The 21,665-nt window shown below is 45.3% G+C and overlaps 2 protein-coding genes and 1 long non-coding RNA gene across 3 annotated transcripts; all 3 read right to left on the bottom strand.

Annotated features, from left to right (window-relative positions):
• Positions 1-5,059: 5,059 nt before the first annotated feature.
• Positions 5,060-6,107, bottom strand: LOC120681073. The gene is made up of 3 exons (XM_039962618.1): positions 5,607-6,107; positions 5,311-5,532; positions 5,060-5,206 (listed from the first exon to the last, which is right to left on the bottom strand). Exons 1-3 carry the CDS (start codon positions 6,105-6,107, stop codon positions 5,060-5,062), a joined length of 870 nt encoding a protein of 289 aa, XP_039818552.1.
• A 2,015-nt stretch (positions 6,108-8,122) lies between these two features.
• On the bottom strand, positions 8,123-8,849 carry LOC120682272. Its single transcript, XR_005678335.1, has 2 exons — positions 8,715-8,849; positions 8,123-8,583 (listed from the first exon to the last, which is right to left on the bottom strand). It is a non-coding gene; the product is annotated as an uncharacterized LOC120682272 (long non-coding RNA).
• A 7,596-nt stretch (positions 8,850-16,445) lies between these two features.
• LOC120682271 (probable metal-nicotianamine transporter YSL6) lies at positions 16,446-21,365 on the bottom strand. Its single transcript, XM_039964093.1, has 7 exons — positions 20,916-21,365; positions 20,137-20,309; positions 19,911-20,008; positions 18,817-18,954; positions 18,475-18,664; positions 17,773-17,905; positions 16,446-17,691 (listed from the first exon to the last, which is right to left on the bottom strand). The coding sequence occupies exons 1-7, from the start codon at positions 21,253-21,255 to the stop codon at positions 16,757-16,759; spliced, it is 2,007 nt and encodes a 668-aa protein (XP_039820027.1). The 5' UTR covers positions 21,256-21,365; the 3' UTR covers positions 16,446-16,756.
• Positions 21,366-21,665: the final 300 nt, after the last annotated feature.

The raw sequence follows: 21,665 nt of genomic DNA, 5'->3' as shown, positions 1-21,665 counted from the left end.
CAAAATAGCATGCTATAGCTCTTTGCTGGGGAGATTGGCTAGAGTCATATGCAAGGGTGCCGAGAGTCTTGACGGGCATGTCCCTATACAATCCAGGGACTACATGGTTCATACACACGGGAAACATGATGCTTCCTCACAATGGAGTGTACAAACATGTTTTACAAAGGGTGTTCTGGTGCTTTCCCCAGTGTGCTGAATCATTCCAGCATTGTCGACCTGTGATCCTCGTGGATGCCACATTCTTGACGGGTTACTACAAGGGGACACTAATGATGGCAGTTGCCGTGGATCCAGAGAGGCAACTAGTTCCATTAGCATTTGCTTTGACCGAAGGAGAAAACAACGACAGCTGGTCCTGGTACATGAAGCTGGTGCGGCCGTATGTCTTGGGTCCCTCCAGACAAGTTTGTATGATTTCTGACCGGCACCATGGTCTCTTAAACTGTGTTAAAGAGCACATGGATGGATTTCCCCCTCTTGTGCAAAGGTGGTGCATGCGACATTTTGCAGCAAATATGTGGAGGCGTCAGAAAAAGAAGGAACTAATTGGGAAACTAAAGTTATTGTGTTCAGTGCGCACGGAGAAAACTTTTGAAGAAAAACTTGCTGATTTAGAAAAGGAAATGAATGACACGGCCAAGGAGTGGCTGAAAGTCAAGATGGTGGACAAGGATAAATGGGCTCTTGCTTATGATGAAGGGGGAAGCGGTACGGTATCATGACCACGAACAATGCTGAGTCATTAAATAATATTTTTAGGGGTATTCGGTCAAGACCTGTTGCAGGCATTGTAGAGTACTCCTTCGAGAAGTTGAACGAGTACTTCGTCGATAGATAGGGTAAAGGCAGGAGTTTGTTGGATAAGGGTGGACAATGGGGACTAATAGCGGAGGAACACCTGAAGGATGCTGAGGATAGATCGGTGAACCAACTTGCAGCGCCTTACGGCCCTGAAAGAATGATTTATAGTGTTAGAGGTGCAGGTGGTACAAATATAGGAGGAGGGAGTCATGGAGGACGCCATTACAAAGTGAACCTCAGATCTGGCGAGTGCACTTGCATGACACCACAGCTGTTACACCTTCCATGCTCGCACCTAATAATGGCATGTAGAGCTCGAGGACTTTGTTTCAAAAGCCCCACTTATTTGAGTCCGTACTACGCTCGGTCGAACACAATCAACATATGGGAGTCTAGTTTTGAGCCTTATCTCAATCCGTCCCAATGGCCCGAGTACAAGGGACTAGAGTACGTGCCGAATGCGTCTCTATTGAAACCTAAAAAAGGAAGGAGGCGGAAGAAAAGGCTCAAAGGTGACATGGACGAGTCACAAGGTCGGGCTAGTGCGGACTATGGCACCGGTGATTTCGATGAGGACAGGAGCCAGAACCGTTGCTCCAAGTGCCATAGATTTTGTTCTCAGTGCAAGTGTAGGAAGAAAAAAATCTAAACGAAAAAGAACAACCACAACAAGCGTTAGAAAGAGGACTAGGCATATCACACGGAGAGAGGTGCAGTAGTTTGTGCTTAGCACAAATATTAATATATACATACAGTGTTTTGCTTATAATTATTAGTTGGGTTAGTCTTGGTCTTTATTTTTGTCTTATACTCATCAAGTTTTGATTCATCATTGCAGGATGGCGCACACCACGTTCCCCCTACTGGAGACGTTCTACGACTCCAAGCACCGAGCACACGTCCTAGTTGACTGTGGCGAGGTTAGTGTTACTGTTTCTCAATAGTTCAATTTAACTTTTTAGCTGCCTGTAACGACTCATTTGTTCCCATATTAGGTGTTGGCGCCCATCCGCGCACGTACCCACTCCCCCCCCTTCGGTGGGATGAGCGGTATGTGCCGTTCCTTCGCCGGGCTTGGATGCTTCCTCTTGCTCGAGTGGTGTGTGCGGGCCTCCCAGCGATGGATGCGCCTCTGCTAACTACTTTTGTGGACCGTTGGAGGCCGGAGACACATTCTTTTCATTTACCTTGCGGGGAGGTCAGCATCACTTTGCAAGATGTGGCGATGATTCTTGGGCTGCCTTTAGAGGGAATTGCAGTGACCGGCATTATACAGACTGATGGCTGGAGAGATATGGTAGAAGCACTGATTGGGATTCGGCCTCCAGAACCACCTGAGGGGGTCAAGGACAGGAAGACCTCAAGGGTTAGCTCGGCTTGGTTGAGGCAGAATTTTAACCATGGTCCTCAAGGAGCACCGCAGGAGGCTGTAGAGCGGTATGCTCGCGTATGGTTGTGGCACCTGTTTGGAGGTATTCTGTTTCCTGATGGTTCGGGAAACATGATTTCATGGATGATATTTCCAATTCTGGGCCAGCAGTGGGAGAACATTGCTCAGTATAGCTGGGGGTCGGCAACTTTAGCTTGGATGTACTGGCAGCTTTGTGACGCATGTCGGCGGATTGCTAATGATTCAAACCTAGGAGGTTGTGCATACCTCCTGCAAATCTGGATTTGGGAGCGCTTTCCAGTAGGCTGGCCGTACCGAGGCGAACTAGAGGTATTAATTAGCGTTGCAATCTCACTTTTCGTTGGCGGGACATTAAATAATTTTTGGATAACCATAATTTTCCTCCTTTTGCAGCCGTAGCCACACCATGATAAGGAGTCTAGGCACATAGGCACAACCATTACAAGGAGTACCTTCGGTGGCTTCATTTAGTGGCTAGAGTTTCAGTCAAGCCACCACAATCCACTGAACCTATAGAAGACCACGCGGACACCGACGATGATGATGACATCATCGATGCGTACGATGATATCACTCGTGGAGGAGTTCAGCCCGAACGGGGCCCTTTGCAGAACTACATGGTACATCACGCTCTTTGTTTGACATTTCCTTATGTTTGCACATTTTCAATTATTTTTGGACTAACTGAATTGAAATAGGCACAACAACTCGGACGCCTCGCTAACGAGGCTGGCGTGGTAATGGCTCATGCAAACGAAGGAGACAATGTCGGGGGGCACTTTAGGGCATTTGTCGAGGTTACTATCTTTCCTTGAATCCGAATGTAACCGGTTATCTGAAATATAGTTCAACGGGTAATGACTCACATATTGCTCTTTGATACAGAGAGTCCATCGGAGCTGCAGGCGGATGGCCGCTAGGCTCAATTACATGGCTCGGCCAGATGAGGCGTTTGGTCCACAGGCCTCTGGTGCGCGAACTTCAAGTGCACGTGGCCCCACTTCCAGCATACGGACACCGATTCACTACGGTGCCGCAACCGCTACAACTCCTGGGCATTCCGGTTCGAGAAGCCGTTCAAGGACCACTTCCAGGACTGGTTCACGTGCCTTGTCAAGGGACAAAGCTATCCAGTCATCCGAAGGCAGTGAAGAGTCCGACCGCCAAGGCAACTCAGAAGATGAGGACCCAAGCTTTCAGGTGCTTAGGATGTCTCAGATGTTTGATGCTCCCCTAGGAACGCAGACTCAGGGTGAATCGAGTCAGGTAAGCATGTGTAATTGAAATGTTTTAACTTAGAGGTGATACTGCATCATTATAAAGAAAATATGATATTGTACACATTTTTGGTCTTCAACATGCCTCCATATTATATATTTTTGTGCAGGCACCTCAGGATGCACCCGCTTCTCCTCCGGGTGAGTTAGAGGCTTAGAGCGGCCCTTCATTTCAACATGATCTGAAAAGGCAAAAGTTGGAACATAACCTGAAAATGAATGTGCTTGGAGAAGACCTCCAAAATAATTCTTTGCAACAGGATACATCTTCTTTAATGACATCTTAGCATAGAGGAGCATAGTTCCAACATATGAGAACTAAGAAGCTAGCGCTTGAAATCAATTATAGCCTTGCAGGATCTTTGACGAGAGCATCAATTATAACCTGAAAAGATGACAACCAAACTAGTTTTTAAACTAAAGGCAGATACACGTGTGAAAAAGAAAGGAAAGATATTGCACTGTGTACTAATGGAAACTTGGTCACCAAAGTTCCAACCCTAAAGAGATTGTGTAAGATAAAAATATCTGCACCAATGCAAAAGTATAGCTTTAAACTTTGGCGTTCGAACATGCATGGAAGGTATAACTGGCGGCAGGACAGCTGCCAAGATGCATTAGAAGAAATTTTTTAGATAATGGAATTTTCCGGCCTCTATGATTTAACGTACACAGCCTTCAATTATTACAATTTTTCCAGCTTCAAAAGCTAGAATAGCAGGAGAACCAAAAAAAATTATTGAAATGATACTTAACTCATATATAATACCATTGGTTGAAAACAAACAAACTTGGGCACGCTTCATGCCACAATTTATGCATCCATAGTTGCGACTGTAATCTAAAATAGTTGTTCAATAATGGAGATGACCCATCATTAAATTGCACACGATACAAACTAAATAAATTCCTAATTTCATAACCATACAATGTTCGAAACTACAAATAAAGTCTCATACACATACGACAACCACATGAATAGGTAAAGCACATAAATAGTCCAGCAATAAAAAAAGTCCGTCACACACATAGTCCAATCATATATAGAGTCCATACAAGTATAAATAAAACAAGCTAATCAGAGTCGCCTTCAATTAAAAGCTCTCCCCAACCATCATCGTCATCTCCATCATCTTTGACTACAGCTTTCCCCTTTCTCACCTCAATTTGGGCACTATGACCTCTACTTCCGCTGCATTCATTGCCCACCACTCGTCATCATCTCCATCATCAGGAACATGGTCATGCTCAGAAACACTCTTCCCTTTGTCCTGGGCAGGTAAGTCTCCTACAATTGACTTCATTGCCTCCATTTGAGTACCTCTAACACCCAAAACCTCCGTGCTCACGGATGACGCATCCTTCTCAACGTTGGGCACCTTGTGTGGCAGATCGGCAACTAGGGCCTGCATTGCCTCCATCTGAGCCTCCTGAGCTAAATCATCCATCTTTTCCATTTCTTCCATCCTCTTGTTAGCCTCTAATTTCTGAAAATATTCTTCCCATGAACCCTTTGGGTATTTAGCTTCCGTATCAATAGTAAAACCTTTCTTTGCTCTTTCCTCCCTTAACCTCTGCCTCTCCATCTCCTCCTCCTTATCTTCAGTTTTCTATTTATAGTGTCTCTAGATTTCCAAGGCTCTTTTGTTCTGCCCAATTGCAACATTAGCTCATACTGGCCTCGGAACCACTCCCAATCACATGTCCTTCCCTCCTAAAAAATTATTAAGAGCCAAACATTCAGAAATGTTAATATACCAAGTACTAGCACAATGACAGAATCATAAGGAGTTTCAACTTTGTGGTTAATATACGAACCCAATACTCTCCGTAGCTATTGCCACAGTAATATCCGTAGCCAAGCTCAGAAGGAACTACGCCTTTTGTGGGCAGAATACCACACTTGCATCGAAGACTAGGAGTAGTTGTACATGGCCATGGCTTCTTCCCACTCTCAAATTCTCGCACTTCCTTTTCTGTCGGCCAATGAGATCTAGGACCATAAATATACTCATTGAATTCACATGCCGACCATCCATCCTGCATGACACATAACATTAGCCACATAATTACAGCAAAATTAAAAAATCAATTCTACGTTACATGACACTTACTCTAGTCTTTAGCGAGCATCTAAAAAAGGGAGTGAACTTTGGAGGGACACCAATATTAGGCCTTTGAAGTTTGGCACGAACACCGCAGTGACATTTGGGAGGATTGTTCACACGATATATAGCAGCTTCTTGCTTCTCTTCCTCTGTCATAGGTGGTGGATTTGGTGGGGGAGGGACCCATTGTCTAAACTCATTGTACGCCCACGACTCTGACTGATAATAAGGGAACAGCCAAATTCTAGGATCGAACTTATCCGGACCATTGATCCACTGAAAGAAAAAACTGTGGCAAGGATTCAATGAATCATTCCACTTGCATATGTAGAATGCTCTACCGGCCGTCTTGGGATGCCTCGATTGCTTCACTACTGCCACCTGATAGCCCGGTTCACATCGACAGAATGGAACTGGAAGGGCAGGAGGGACTGGGGCATCCTCATCACTCTCGGATGGATACTGTCCACCACCAAGCAGCTTGTACCAGGCATCGCTCATTGCCATGTGTACTGTAGATACATAAATTTCATTGCCATGTGAATGAAACAAAATACTTATGGAAACAAAAACAAAATACTTATGGAATAAAATTATGGAATATGTAGATTCGTAAAACTATGGAATAAAATTACATGTAACTCATATTAACATCCCCACTACTCAATTCTAGAAATCATATTAATTGATGCATGCACGTACTACCTCACGTCCAAATCAAGAGCAGGGTACCATCTACGTATCATCTAAAGCCCTAATCATGAGAAAACTATCAACAATACCACCATTTCTCATATCAAAAACCTAACCCTAATAAAAAAACCACCAATAACTACTAATGCACACGGTTAAACGATGAGATATTAGGGGCAATACCTTCGGACAAGGATGGGGAACAATTCCCCCCACTTTTCCCCTCAAAAAAATCTGAATTTGGGAGGATCTTGGGGAGCAGCGGCTGGCGGCGTTGCCTTTCCTTCAGCTCTGGTCGGGGAGGAGTGAGGGAAAGAAAGGGAGGGTGGGGGAGAAGAGGCCGGCGCGGCCCCAGGACATTGGCCTTGTCGCACCAGCCCGCATGGCGCGACAGGCTTGTCGCGCCAGCGCATGTGGCGCGACAGGGAGGGCCACGTCATCGTCGTCGCGGCGCAGCGCTGGCTCGGGCCGCCAGCGTGGCCACACTGTCGCGCCATATGCACTGGCGCGACAGAGGCTATCTGTCGCGCCATGCGGGCTGGCGCGACCAAACGGGCTACGCCCTGCAAATAAAAACCAATACGGGTTAAACTTAAAATATTATTAAAAAATGTTAAAAATAAAAAATTCCCAGTAGCTAGTGGTTCGGGGCCGATCCAATGACCAGGCCATAAAGTTAGGGTTGGAAATGGAATGGAAACAAGAATATGGATATCTAAAAATATTCGAATTTGCTTCCATACGAAATCGAACCGCTTCCATCCTGTAGATGGAAATAGAAAGATGAATATCCGAAGCATCTGAATCCATTTTTATACGAATTCGGTCCGCTTCCATCCTTACATAAAGTCATGCCTACCTTGCTCATGGCATGAACTTGGGTGCTTTGCTTAAACAATGGTCATGAGGATCCATCACGAAGCGTGGTGGTAGGTGGATGATTGGATAATATTACAATCACTTAAAGGTCGCTCGAGATCAACTATAGATTACAGATTTCTCAACTAGGGCGCTGTTTGTTTCGGCGAGCTCCTCTAGAGCGGATTCGACCCGAAGGCCCACGGCGGCTCTGCCGGGCGAGAGGGGCTTCCTGACCCACGCACAGGGCGGCAGCTCCTCTCGTCGAGGATAATCTGATAGTAATAATCAGGGTTGCCAAACATCTAGCTTATCCAAACAGTAGATTCTCCAGATATTAGATTCTCAGACAATCGATTCTTAGAAAAGCTGAAACAAATATAGCAGGGGATGTTGTGCTCTACGAGCTTTTTTCTCAAAGAAGATTCATGCTCAATTCTCATAGCAATATCAATTCATCAACTCCCTCATAGCAACGCTTTCAAAATATTTATGATGGAAGTATATAAATCCATCTTACATATTCAATCGACAAAATTTGGAAGGAGTATTCGCTAGAACTCCATGTACTCCTTGTTGTTGGCAGAGATGCAACATACTTTGATTCGGATTAGGGAAACATTACTGGTTCAACTTTCCCAACAGGACAGACACCCTCCTCTGCACGGATCATAAATGGTCTATTACAATTTGTAACACATCGGACAAAATATTCGCTAAAACCATCTACAATTCGCAACAAATTGGACAAATATTCACTAAAACACATGGTAAGCTAGAAGTATCATGCATACAGCATTAAGGCCGGATCACAGAATCCCAGAAAGTTATAACCTTACCACCATTTGTATAAGTTGTTTACACTAATGTAGATTATATGACATTTGGATAAAAAATATTCAAGGAAGAAGAGAGTCTAATGTTTGTAAACGTGATAGTGCATTTTAGCCAGTGGCGAGCTAACAACAAAGTAGCACATAACATAAGAGTTACCGTATCTCCATTTTATAACTAGTCTTCCCTTGACGTGCAAGGGTTCAGTGTACATATTTTCATATTTCTGATTAAGTCCTGGAGCTTTATTTATACTTGGCCTTAACATTAGGCCTGAAAGCTGCAGTTAGTCCAGGACACCCATAGATATACCCAATTTTACTAAGGACATTTGAAGAGCTTGCAGTACTCTTCACGAGATAGTATATGGTTGTCTGTATGCGTAGTAGCTACAAGGGTAGTGGTTAACTGTTTATGTTGTTCCTTGTCTCAGGAGTTGGGGATATTGTCACCAAACGTTGCAGGATCATTTATTTTGATCCCTCCAAGAGTAAACTCGGCATCAGCATTTCCTTGGACACCAACAACAACGATACCTACTAAGAGGATCACCATGGAAAGTGCAATAGGTTTTGCAGATTTGATGTCCATGATTACACTGTAAATATAGAGCACACATGAACATGGTGTAAGATCACAAGAGAGAGATATATTCTGGCTAACTAATAAACACTTATCAGACTATTATTACTACTCCAGTAGTATATGCATGCAAGAACAGAAACTAACCTTTGTAAACACTCTTTCTCCGTGGAAGCCAGGTATGAATTGAGTTATACACCATTATAGCCATATTTATAGCTAGAGTTCTATATGGTAGCACAAATAAAGGCATATATTTCTGTAACACATTGCTACAATCATGTGCCACAAAGTCAAGTGATCCTCGAGTAATGACGACGCATTATATCGACACAATAATTCTGCCTAACACAAGCTACAAAAAGTTTCCTACAACGCTATTGACAAAATACTGTTAAGGTATTACAAAATTATTTGTTGTGTCATATGAAGGTTTTTGGTCATTGAGATTTTGCTCAGCTAAACTGACTCTAAAATCTTTAAAAGATTGGATTTTAAAAATCACATTATATGCAATTGGCTTTCAAATATTATTTAATATAAAATTGGTTACTTACCATACTCTCAGCAATTGTCCGGACATATTGATTCAAAGTAATTTTTCAACTAATAGACATGAAAAATTATGTAATAATGAAATTTTTGGCACAATTCTGATTGTCAAATTTGGGTTATTTGCTAACATGCCAGTCAACTGAGTCATATTGGTGTATCAAAGGAAAAAATATTTCTTTCTACTTTTCTCACTTGTTTTATTTGTCAAAAAGTATATGAAAGGAAAAGTAAGGGCGTGCCAAAGATCCATTATGTACCTTAGATGGGATGATTAACACTAGGTCCTATATATATAGTGCTCCTTGATTTTTTTCCTTCTATCATGTTACAATAATTCATATATTAGTTTGGTCATATTTTTGACTTGGTGATAAGGTTTAATACTTCAATATTTACACTTTCTCTCATTTTTCTTTCCTTATTATCTTGATAATTAGTCAAATATCCCAGTGATAACAAAGGATCTTTGATGCCTTGGGTAAGCAATGCTCGAAATCATCATGGCATCGATTGGGCTTCAAAGAGTCATGCCTTAGGTCACGGTTGGGAGTGCTCGTATCAACTAGTTTTGGGTATCCAAAAGCTCCATCAAAGAATAACCAATTATATGTCGTATTTTATGTGATTTATTATTATGAATCAAAATACTCGATATATATACGAAATTTTGTTGACACCGATTTTCGGCTCGTGTCTGGCTGATATGGTGAAGCAAGTGGCCAAGAGAAGATGGCTGATGCCAAAGTGGAAGAAACAAAGCAAACTAGACCCATGGGAAGATGACGCGTCGTGCCTGATGGAGTGGAAATGGGGCTGATGGATTACGTCAGCAAGTTATCATTTAGAACCAAGTCGTGCGAAGTCATATTTTGTTTTAGAAAGTTTGTTTTTTTAGTCAACTCATGTAAATTGTCATGATCGACTAGGAGTTCTATCTTAGACTATAAATAGCAGATCTTAGAATTTTTGTAAAGAATAACTATATCATCAATCAAACAAACCCTTTACATTATCTTGCATCTACTTTTACTTGTCGGAGACTTCGCCAAACCCTAGTTGCAGTAGCTTTTATCTCTTTTACGAGTTCTTCCGGCTGGCAGGGCTGCATTAGCTTCGATCTCCAGCTTTCTTGTAAGTTCTGTGTCGAGTAACTTAGATAGGCATAAGATTGACGTCATTGCTTCTTCCTCTATCTATTTTATTCAAAGCTGTCGAATATATTAGATATTAGATTTACAGCGTATCGATTTTATCTAGATCTAATTTATTCACCATTTATTGATACTAGCTTCTTCTTGTTAGATTAACTTGTTTAGTCTAGCTTATTTTTTTTAGCTTTTATCACAATTATCCAACTTAGATTTATCGCATCTCTCGGCTTTTATCATATTTTTTATTGTCACAACCGATTGGATCTAGATCTAGGTGTCCGGTTTTTTTGCGTCAACAAACTTATTTAATATTAAATGCGAAGTGGCACATGTAATAGGAATATGACCAAAGTCATCACTAAAATGAGTAGTAAATGTGTACACCCTAAGCACTAACAACAACCAGAATCAGATGAACCTCTAAGTACTTTATGTCAATAATGGACTAATAATGAGTTGGATAACTAATACGGAGGATAATATCATAAACATCAAGTTTGTGAGAACTGAGAAGCGTGTATGGATATGGGGTAGAAAAGTGTGTTAGCATTCCTTATTTCCAACAAAATAAGCTACCTCAAATCACAGAAATACCCAACTTTGAGACTAGATGATCAGTTCAGCAATTTTAATTTCTTGTATGTAAATATGTGAATCTAAATATGTTAGTCCATCCGGTCATTTTCATGATATGGCGACAAAATTATTGTCATCCACATTTTTGCTTGCTTGATGCTTCAGAACAGTAATTGATGGAATGACCATGCACGCATGCCTATGATCCACTATCTACTCTAGTTCCAAAATGATTATCCCTAGCAAGATAATACTAATTCTTTTTTCTTAAATTTGTTCATGTTCATTACTGTTTTCCCTTATAACATTACTTTTTTTTAAACGAACCAGGCAGGAGAGCTGCTGATTATATTAAAAAGAATGAATAACACCTAGATTGGGCACAACCAACAAAGAAAAAAGACGCACCTGCCGGTTGGATTGGGACATCAACACGGCCACACAACTCCACTCAAGCTTTGCTCTACAAGACCACCACTCCACGCGACGACGGGAGCAAAACTGAAGCACTACCACAGCACCCACCCACAACCCACACTCCTTTAGTCGTCGAAAACCTCAAGCGTGACCACGCTGCAGTAGAAGTCGAAGGAGGCAGACAACACCACACCAAGAAGGCCACCGCCATGCAGGACCCATCGCCGCGATGCCGCTGCAACAACACACTCCACCCGACAGGGTGAAAAACACCGGATCCGAGCCACTCGCAGTCGCCACCACGACAACACAATGCGCGGGGGCCTTGCCGCATCCGCCGTTGGACTCCACCACTCTCTCGTCGCCTCGAGGAAAACACTGCAGACGGAGGCCTTGCCACACCCGCCACAATACTCCACACTCCACATCCGTTTCTGAAGTCGCCGTCGAGATGGAGAGCAAAGATGCCTCGCTCCCTAAGATCTCTAGCAACAACCAAGCCAACGCCGCAGGTCGACTTCACCTCGTTGCTTCACCCTCGCATCTAGCGACCACCGCCAGAGTAGCGAGCCAGAGAAGTCGCTTGTGCCATCTTCTGATGTTGTACCGCACCAAGTGGCCCAGTCAAGCTAAGCAACCCGCCGCAGTCCGCTGCAAGCCAAGTCGACCCACGATGCCGGTGCCGCAAGCGCCGTCTTCCGACGCAGTCCCACACCGCACTGACAGTCGCCAAGCAATGCCAGCCGCCGTGGTCCGCTGCACACAGCCAACCAACAACCATGTGCCAACCCCTGGCCGCCACCAAGACCACGATTGCTGTTGCGTGGGCTCAGCAACACCCTTCGAGCTTTTTCCACGCGGTGGAAATATCGACCCCGGCTCAAGCCCCCATGGACAATGGGCTAGCAACGCCACAAACCGAGCTGGGTCTCTAGAGATGACGCCTCCAAGAAGGGCACGACGCCGAAAGTGCCGCCGTCGCTCATCTAGGAAATGGACATGGTTTTCACCCAGAGAACCCCGTGCGGCAGAGTTAGAGATCCAAAATGACGCCCCAAACAAGGAGAACGACATCCAGGGACGCCGACGTCATCCTACCGGCAAGAACGCCGGCAAAGGCTTTCGCCCGAAGCATCCAAACCCCATGTTGCACGTGCACGGCGCGACATTCAGGCACCACATCCACCGCAGCCCATCCGGGGTGACGCCGCCGCCGTACCTACACGCACCATGCCGTCGTAGCTCCACCTTCGCTTCGTCAGCCCCGGACGACTTCGGCCGCAGGACCTCCTCCACGCCCCTGCTCCCGCGCAGGGTCACTACCGGCCGGCACCACGCCCACGCCAGCACCTCTACAGTGCCTCCCGCTGGCAACACCACGCTGTCTCCCCACTGCCCCGGGCCTCGTCGCAGCTCACCACTTGCAGCCCGCGGCCGGCCGTCACCGCCGCGAGACCCCAAGCGGCCTCCACCTCCTTTGCTGTCGCGCCGGCCAAGGCTGCAGTCGCAATGGCCACCGCCTCCTTGTCGGTCCTCGCGGCGACCGTGGCCGCGAAGTAGCTCCCCTCCATGCGTGCCATCACCGCGCTCCATGCCGCGGCCGCCCCCGCGTTCAGCCGCCGCGCGGCAGCCCATGGCCGCCCCTCGCGCGGAGCCTCGCCGCTACCGCCATCGCCGACCCGCAGAGACCACGCATGAGGATGAAGGAGCGAGGGAGGCCGCGGGCACGTAGATCCGGTCCTGCGGTCACCGGATCTGGACCCCTGGACGCCGGAACTGCCACCCCCAAGCCCGGCGCCGGCCGCTCGGACGCCGAAACCGCCACCCCCAAGCCGACGCCGACGCGACGCAGTAGGAGCCCTGAAGCGCCCCAACCCAAATATCAAGGCTAAACCATGTATTAATTACCAAATAAAGTCTCCGGCATAATACATGTTACATTAAGTGGAGTCCAGAGTCATACAGAGCTTTATTCAACATATACACGAGGGATAAAGCGACAACACAGAGCTACACAGAACAACTATAGGATAATGACTAGCATGACAGCATGGAGGACTAGCTCTTCATCCATCACGGCTCCACTCGATCAGCTTGGGTGCGGACACGATCTACTCGTAGTCTTCTGGCACAAAGTCAGAATCCTCTGGAGAAAATCAACAGGGGTGAGTACAAAAGTACTCAACAAGTTCCACCTCACCCTACGGGAGGGGAATGACATGCACGACGCACATTAAGCACAATGCATTAGCAATGCAACTCATGGTATGCAACTCTTTCCGACACAACCCACAGTAGGTAGTTCACTAGTTGTCAGGACCACACCGTAGCATGTCCATTCCGTGGACATGGACCATTCGAATGGATTATACACTCTGCAGAGGTCGTACACTGTACCCACACGCTCGACTGCCCGAACGGACAACCGACATAGCCGACACCCAGCCGTGGTCACGCCCCAGCCCGGCCGCACAAACCCTCAGGCCCTGACCCCAATGGTGTATACCTGTAAACCATCCCTGCGACCGTCAGGCTAACCAGTGGGATTAGGCTAAGTCCGGCCCATACCGGAACCTGTGGTCATACTAAAGTAAGCTAGGTGAGATGTCAAAACAACTCGGTCCTTATGGTTCACCAGGGCAGCAACCATCCCTCAACATGTCAACTCGAGCCTACCACCACGGTAGCACTCACCTGCCAGTCTACCACCACGGTAGCGCCGGCTCCAGCATACCCAGCTGCCCTAGCCTCAGCCAAAACCCTTCATATGCTAGTCTCAACTCTGGGTATGCATAACTACTCATATGCATGTATGAGCACACTCAATCACTCAAGTACCGGTATATGTAATCGATCCTAAACCAGGGCTACAACTAGACGTCCTCACATGGATGCAACCGCTCACGTAGGGGTCGATGAAACTTGCCTTCGCTTTCGTACGCGTCGGCGGCGGCGGCTTCCTGCTCGCGGTACGGGTCTTCTGGCTCCGGCTCGTGGTACTGGCATTCGTACTCCTTGGCAGGCTCCTCCTCGGTCACTCCGTGATCTACGGGCGAAAACGGCACAACCGGCAAACAAACGCAAGCAAGCAATAAAATAAGCTCAAATGGAGATGAAAATAGGAGGAATAGATAGTATATGATTTGAGGAGAGTTTAGGAAAAAGAGTTACATGAAAAAAAAAGGAGTTGATATGAAGGAGATATTGAGTTTACAGTATTGGTTGGTATTTAATTCCGAAAATAGAATGATTTGGATTAAGTGCTCACGGCCTGGTGGGTGTTTTGGGCCTTTATTAGTATTGCAGAGTTAATGGTCGGGGAGCTGCCTGCCATCTCACCTTGGCGCGGAACAGCTCGAGGAAGAGGGTCAACTGTTGGAGCTTCGTCTCGTGAGTGAGCTGGGCTCGTGAGGAGTGGTTCAGCTAGCGGAGCGAAGCGGCTTGGTGTGCTTGGGCTGGTGACGGGGCTCGTCACGGCCTTGCCCCTTTTATAGGCGAGGAGAGCAGCAGCGGCGTCGCGCAGGGACGGGCGACGGCGTGGGCTGCGGCAGCTCGTCGTCAACGCGAACAGTGGCAGCGCTGAAGGCGCGAGCGTCGAGGCGGCAAAGCCGGCGAGGACGCTGCAGCGGCGTGGGCGAGGTGGGGACGCGGAGGTGGGCGGCACAGCATGGTGCTGGCGGCAGTGCACGGTCCCGTCGTGGGGCCGGCGTGTCGCGCGTGTGCGAGCGAGCGGGTGAGGACGGCAGAGGGGGGGAGGGCGTCGGCTTCCAGGAAATGGAGTGAGTGCTGCCATGACGGGTCATTTCAAGGTCAATGATGTGGGTACTCTGTGGCTTCCAGGGGATGATGAAGTTATGGTGAAGGAGGTAGGCGCTGTCATGATGGTCTGGGAATTATGGCGTGGTACGTTGCCGTCGAGGCATGAGTAATAGCGAGTAGGTGCTGCCATCGGTTGACTGTGAGTTATGGCGTGGTACGGTGACTCAAGGGGCTTCTATAGAAAGGGACGAGATGATATTTGTCGCGGGTGCAAGCATGCGTATGCTGGTTACTGGAGGGATCGAATGTACTAACGCAAGGCAAGAGTATGAAATAGTTTGCCTAGTAATTATGTAATACCTCATATAACGTTAGTATTATTTTACGTTACTAGTTTAATTGCAACATAAGTTTTATTTTAGTGATTGTTGGAAATTGAGGTGGCCCTACTAAGTTGAGGATCTACACCAACTCACTTCAGAATTGGTCAGCTTCTAGTTACTTAGTGTACCAGGTCCTTTTGACGGCAGAGCCGCCTTTTGCTTCCGGGAGGCAGAGCCTACCAACAGATGAAGCTGGCTTCCGGGTGGCAGAGCCAACCTTCGATGAAGCCCAGACCCTTTTGTGATCCCGGGTGACAGAGCCAACCTTCGATGGATCACAACTTATACACTAAGTACTAAGCTTAACCAGAAGACTAACACTTATAAAGACACTTATCTTATTAGAGCAACAAAGTTACGAAGGAACACACCTTGTGGTGGCTAACCTAGCACACTCTACCTATGCTCACTTCTACCATGCCCTTTGGATGTGTGTGGGATGGAGTGGAGTAGTATGACCTGGCAAGGGGTGTCACCCTCCTTATATAGGCACCCATACCCTCTTAGATGAGTGACACATGTCACACTCTAGTAAGTTCTCTAAAAATATCTATTTTTAGAAAATTCTAAATTTTATCATGACAAGAAAATATACAAGCTTCATGTCTTCTTATGATTCTTGTGGAGCATTATAGAACCTTGTCATGGTGAACAAAATTATGCCATGGTTTATTCTTATTTTTATAGAACCTTCTAGAAGTTTGCATTGTATAATTCAACACTCCCCCTCAATAGTGATGAAAACTGAGATGTTACAGGCCCCGGGCCAAAAGATGCCCCGCCGCCGCCATCCTAGCGGCGCCCAGACTTCCGGAGTCCAGCTCTGGTGGCGGCGAGTTGGAGTCGGCCCCAGCAGAGGGGACGACGTGGGGGCATGTTGCGAGCTCCTCCCCTTATAACATTACTAGCTCCGTTTTTAGATATATATTGTCTAATTTGTTTGTCCTGAACCAAATATATTTAAGAACAAAGATAGTATTTTTATTGAGATACATATACATCCTTAGGCTAATTTATCTAGTTTATAAAACAAATACTGTCAATATTTCTACCTTTATATATTATAAAATGTAATTTCTGTGAGATATGTACGGTACATTCTGTGTCGATCTGACCAAACTTTCAACCCCGCACCCACACACTGACACACCCACTCATCCACCCTCTCTTTCGGCTAACACTATATCACAAGCACGGCCAAAGCGCTAAATCAAAAGCATAATAACATGTCGATGAATATTGAATAAGGCAACTGCAGTTTCTTCGCACTATAATTCACAGAGAACATATATACACAGTTGGATGTCCCATTACGACATCCAAATAAAGGACAGCACTAGTTCTAATTTTAGCTGGTAAGGGATGGCTTGAAGTACATGCAGATTGGTGGGTCGATCCTAAGGATCGACAATATCGCAGAAGGAACAGTCCAGATCCCATCACCACAGATCAAGCCTGAGGCAACTGCACCAGCAAAATCATCACATTCCTTGCGATTCACCCTCTCCCAAACAAAAAGGATGACCGTCCCAACAAACATGTCAATGGCGAAGTATGCACCAATGTAGAAGGGAATTGCCATAGCCATCGGGATCGGAATGAATCTAGACACATTCTTTGGAGTTACATCCCTGAGGAGATTGATCACTAGGGACGCAACGAAGAAAAATGAGCAGATCGCTAGGCAGTGTTGGGGCAGCGCAGATAATCCTTCAACACCTAGAATTGACATCTCACGGAAGATCACAGCATATGGAGCTTTGAATGAACCATCAGGATTGCCAATATCAAAAGCCGACCAGTAAAGCCAAAAGGTGAGTGGGGCAATGACACAGCCAAAGGCGGTCCCAATCAACTGTGACACAAACATGGACCTAGGTGAAGAGAGTGTAAGGTACCCGGTCTTGAAGTCCTGCATGAGATCAGATGCAGTCGCTACGATGGACATCATAACACCACAGGCAGCTAAGCCAGCAATCACGCCTCCATTCTGACCAACCCATGAGGCAAAAATAAAGAGGCCAATCTTTCCATATGTGGATGCAAGATTCCAGTCTGTTAGCCCAGCACCGTACGAGTTGCAGAAAGCGAGTAGGGGCGCAACAACATATGCTGAGAGGACAAGGTACCACTTGATCTGTGGGAAGATCATTGGGACAGTTGCAGTTGATATTGCTGCAAGACCAATATAACCAGATCCAGCCAACCAGGGAGGAATACTGTCCTTTATGAATGTTTCATTCAGATGCTTTTCCTCTGCTGATAATTTAGAATCTTGATCATCTGTCCAAGAATAACAGCATAAGATCCTGCGATTTTGATGTATTGATAGGTAAGAAGTATAAAATAGGAAAATCACATTACCATCCTGAACCTGGACAAGTGGAAGTCTTCCTTGCTTTGCCCGTGCATTCATTATTTCCTTTATAGTAGCATAAATGATCTTGATGAGATTATAAAGACCATCCCCAAGAATCACAGCTACAGATATAAAAACCTGGAACACAGGGAAAAAATACAGCTTAATTTTAAATAAAGGATAAATACAGCTTAATTGTTGTTGAACACGAAGTCGCAGAAACTGAGCACCAGGTAAACCAAAAAGTCTATATATATATATATATATATATATATATATATATATAGGAACTAAATGAGCTAGATATGCTATCCATATGTTATTTCACTAAAAACGCAACAAAATTAGCAATACTATTAAGATGTAAGGCCGCCTAGACATTCTGTGAGATTTCAGGACTGGGTGTGCCCTTTATCAGTCTTGAACAAAATGTTCGCGGTTCTCAATGCCCACCAATGAAACATATAATATGACAGTTAGCACTATTACTTCAGGACCACATCAACAGCCAAAATTTCTATTAGATTTTATAAGGTTTATAAACACGTAGAGGAGAAAAAAGTGTTTCCTTCATCATTCATGCCATGTAATTTGCTGGCTCTAGAACAAGTGAATAGAGAGAACATTGCTAGTTGACTGTCAAAATGAAGTACAGAATGAAGAATTAACCAATGGCATGTAACATATTAAACTTTCGATCACCGTACCTTGTACCCATAGAGTCCTTTGAAGTCATTGCTTCCAAGGTTAGCTGGATACCAGTCCCCAGCTTTTGTGGATATATATGGCCAAAGGAAACCCCACGATATGATGGCACCAAGAAGTGTAGAGCAGTTAACAATATGTGGACAAATAAGACCGCATCCAATGTAGGTTGGACTGAAATCAAAATAAAACCTACAGAAAGTGGAAATTTTAAGGTTTTCTTACATGCAAATGACATTCAACCTTAAAGGACGTGTGCTTTCATGTCATTAGATCAGATCTAGCATTCAAGCCTTCACATCCAAACTTTAATGGAATATCAAAAACAGTCAAAGCAAACTTACGTATTCTTAAATGCTTCAAGTCCAAAAGATGGGAAATTATCAAAACCACAAGAATCTCCAACACCACTGAAGAACCATTTAAAGCAGTTCCAGAAAAAACTAATGCTTAAATACTTCCCAAGACACCTAACTTGCTTGCTGCAACCACGAAAACAAAAGTTAGGGTCACAAAACGTGCAGAAATCGAAATGAAATCAGTTTGTGTGACTATGGAACCAGTTTAGATATTTCTATTTTGACTACACCTTCATAGGTGTTTACATTGGCTATATGAAATGTGTCCATGACTCTTTGGGCAAAGTTGGGCAGAAATATCTCTGTTCGTTAGGTTATCAATGAACATACATTGTAAACAAATATAATAGTCAAAATTGTGTTTTGACGCCTTGTCCTTGTCCAAAATGTGACTTTATGTAAAAATAATTGTGACCTTTTGGTGTCTGGATGGAGTGTTTTCTCAACAACTTATGTTCCATCCTGCACATGGAATCCATGTGTTCCATGTTTGACATTTCCTCTAGCGCTTCCTTTGCATGAAGGACTGATACTAAAATCTTGGTATTGTCATTTAAGTTGTTGGATGTGGAAGTAACAGAGCTCATTTGCAATTTGACTAGATTAATCACGAAAACATTGATGATTTAGAACTAAACATATAGAACAGTACAAATTGGAAGACCGTTACAGCATTAAAATCGAAATATGATTCATTGTTGGTTGAGATACAACAACAACAACATAGCCTTTTGTCCCAAGCGAGTTGGGGTACAGTCACTTGGTTGAGATGTCCAACTAAAATTAGGTGAAGAGATAGGTGATGTACAGTCACTTGGATGACCTAGCATAAACATTGAAAGGCCACAGAAACCTCTAGCTGTTCTTTTTATTATTTTGTGGTTACAAACTATTACCCAACCTAGTCACAACATTTTTTCATGCAAAAATCATGAGTCATGATTGTACTCCTTTCAATTGATGGTTGCCACATACTACATGTATTGTGAATAAGAAAGGGAACTTGTACAGGAAGAAGTATACAAAGTTGCAAATCGAACAAATGCATGGGCAAATTAAGATGTTAGTCCAGGTCTTACTCTGCAAGCTCAGCTCCAGTGGTCGTGTGGAAGCTATTTATCAACATGGCCGTGGCTGTCCCGCTAGGGTAGGTCAGCTTGTAATCGATTACCATGACCTAATAACCACCAAAACAGACCACACCTCAGCAGAGCAACTAGACACTAGTCATGCGAACCGTTCGATTCCATTCCAGAATGAGCATGTAGTAGCATAACATACAGAGAGGCATGGGATGATGAGTACCTTGCGTAGCGCAACAAGACTAAATAGGCCAAGGAAGCTAACGACGAACATAAACCCAATCATCCAACCAAGTGAAGGATTCTTGACATCCACAGCCCTGTTACCAGGATAATCTGTCCCGATAAGCTCGTAGGTTTTCTGATCCATCGCAAGTATATAACTTCCAAACCCCCCTGCAACCACAAGATTAGTTATTCAGAAGAGGAATGAATTTAAAGCAAAAGGAGGAAAGTATTTATTGAGACTAATGCTCTGAATAAAGAGCAAAATCAGGAACAAATGCAGCAAAATTCCCCAACCAGAATATAATAGCAACCATATATAAGGTACTCAGCTTCACCGAAAGGAAAAGTATCTTGAAACAAAAAAATGTGATAAGAAAAATCAATTTTTTTCTTGAATCGTAATGCTTTTTGACTGACAAAATCCTGAAACCACCAAATGAATAACAGCATTTTGTTATATCCTCTGAAACTAAAACTTGTGAACAATTAAACTGAACTCAAAGAAGATCTAGATACCATCACTAATCAATGGCATACAGGCAACCAAACAAAGCTAAAATCCAAGTATAAATTAGTAGCAAATGTCAGTAAAAATAACGTTCCTAAACTGAACGTCGATCCAAATAACAGCGAGCAACCTATAGTACTAGTCCACCTAAATTGAACACCGGAACTTTGTAACTCTAGGCAAAAAAAATAAGGCATGTTTTCACCGACTACCGATCATCCCAACAAACAAGCAAGCAAAGGTCCCTCCCCGCAGTCAGAGCATACCGCTGAAGGCGAGTCCGTAGCAGGCGACGACGCACGTCTGGATGATGGTGTTCTCCTGCTTGGTGAAGGGCTTGGAGACGACGCCGAGCCTCTCGAGCGCCGCCGTCCACGTGCGGACGAGGAAGTAGCCGAGCAGCCCCGCGGCGACGTTGAGCGAGGGGATGATCCCGACGGTGAGGTTGAGCTTGTGCGTGATGAGGCAGAAGAGCACCCCCAGGACCGCGCTGACCGCCAGCCCCCGCGCCGTCACCTGCTCCCGCCACGGCGGCACCGCCTCCGCGCCGCCGCCGCCGCCGGCGGCCGCGAGGAGCGGGCCCGTGATCTCCGCCTCCGAGCCCATCGGTCGCCGGCGAGAGAGGGGTCACGGCAATGCCTCTCTCTCTCTATAATAGAAAAAGATCTTCGCTCTCTCTTCTCTCTCTGATACTAGAGTAGTTTGTTTGCTTTCGCGTGTGGTGGGCGGCGAGGCGGCGAGGTAGACGACGATGGACTCAGCTTCAGTACCTTTGCTCTGTAAAGGCACGCTGGGTCTTTCGCTCCATCGCGTGCGTCCACTGGTCGTCATCAAGGGCAAAACCGATTCAACAACAAAAAAACAAAAGAAAGGCACGGGGGCAGGGCCGAAGCGAGGGCCACGGACATTTGGGCGCGCGAGAGGTCTGGTGGGCGTGCGGATTCGCGCCCTCCGCGTCAGATTCGCGCCCTCCGCGCCCTCCGTGCCGGCCTGCGCCGCGCTGCACCGGAGGATGG

This window comes from Panicum virgatum, chromosome 7N (genome assembly GCF_016808335.1).
Source record: "Panicum virgatum strain AP13 chromosome 7N, P.virgatum_v5, whole genome shotgun sequence".
Taxonomy (NCBI): domain Eukaryota; kingdom Viridiplantae; phylum Streptophyta; class Magnoliopsida; order Poales; family Poaceae; genus Panicum; species Panicum virgatum.
The sequence above is the reverse complement of the archived record's forward strand: the minus strand, read 5'-3'. Positions and strand labels throughout refer to the sequence as shown.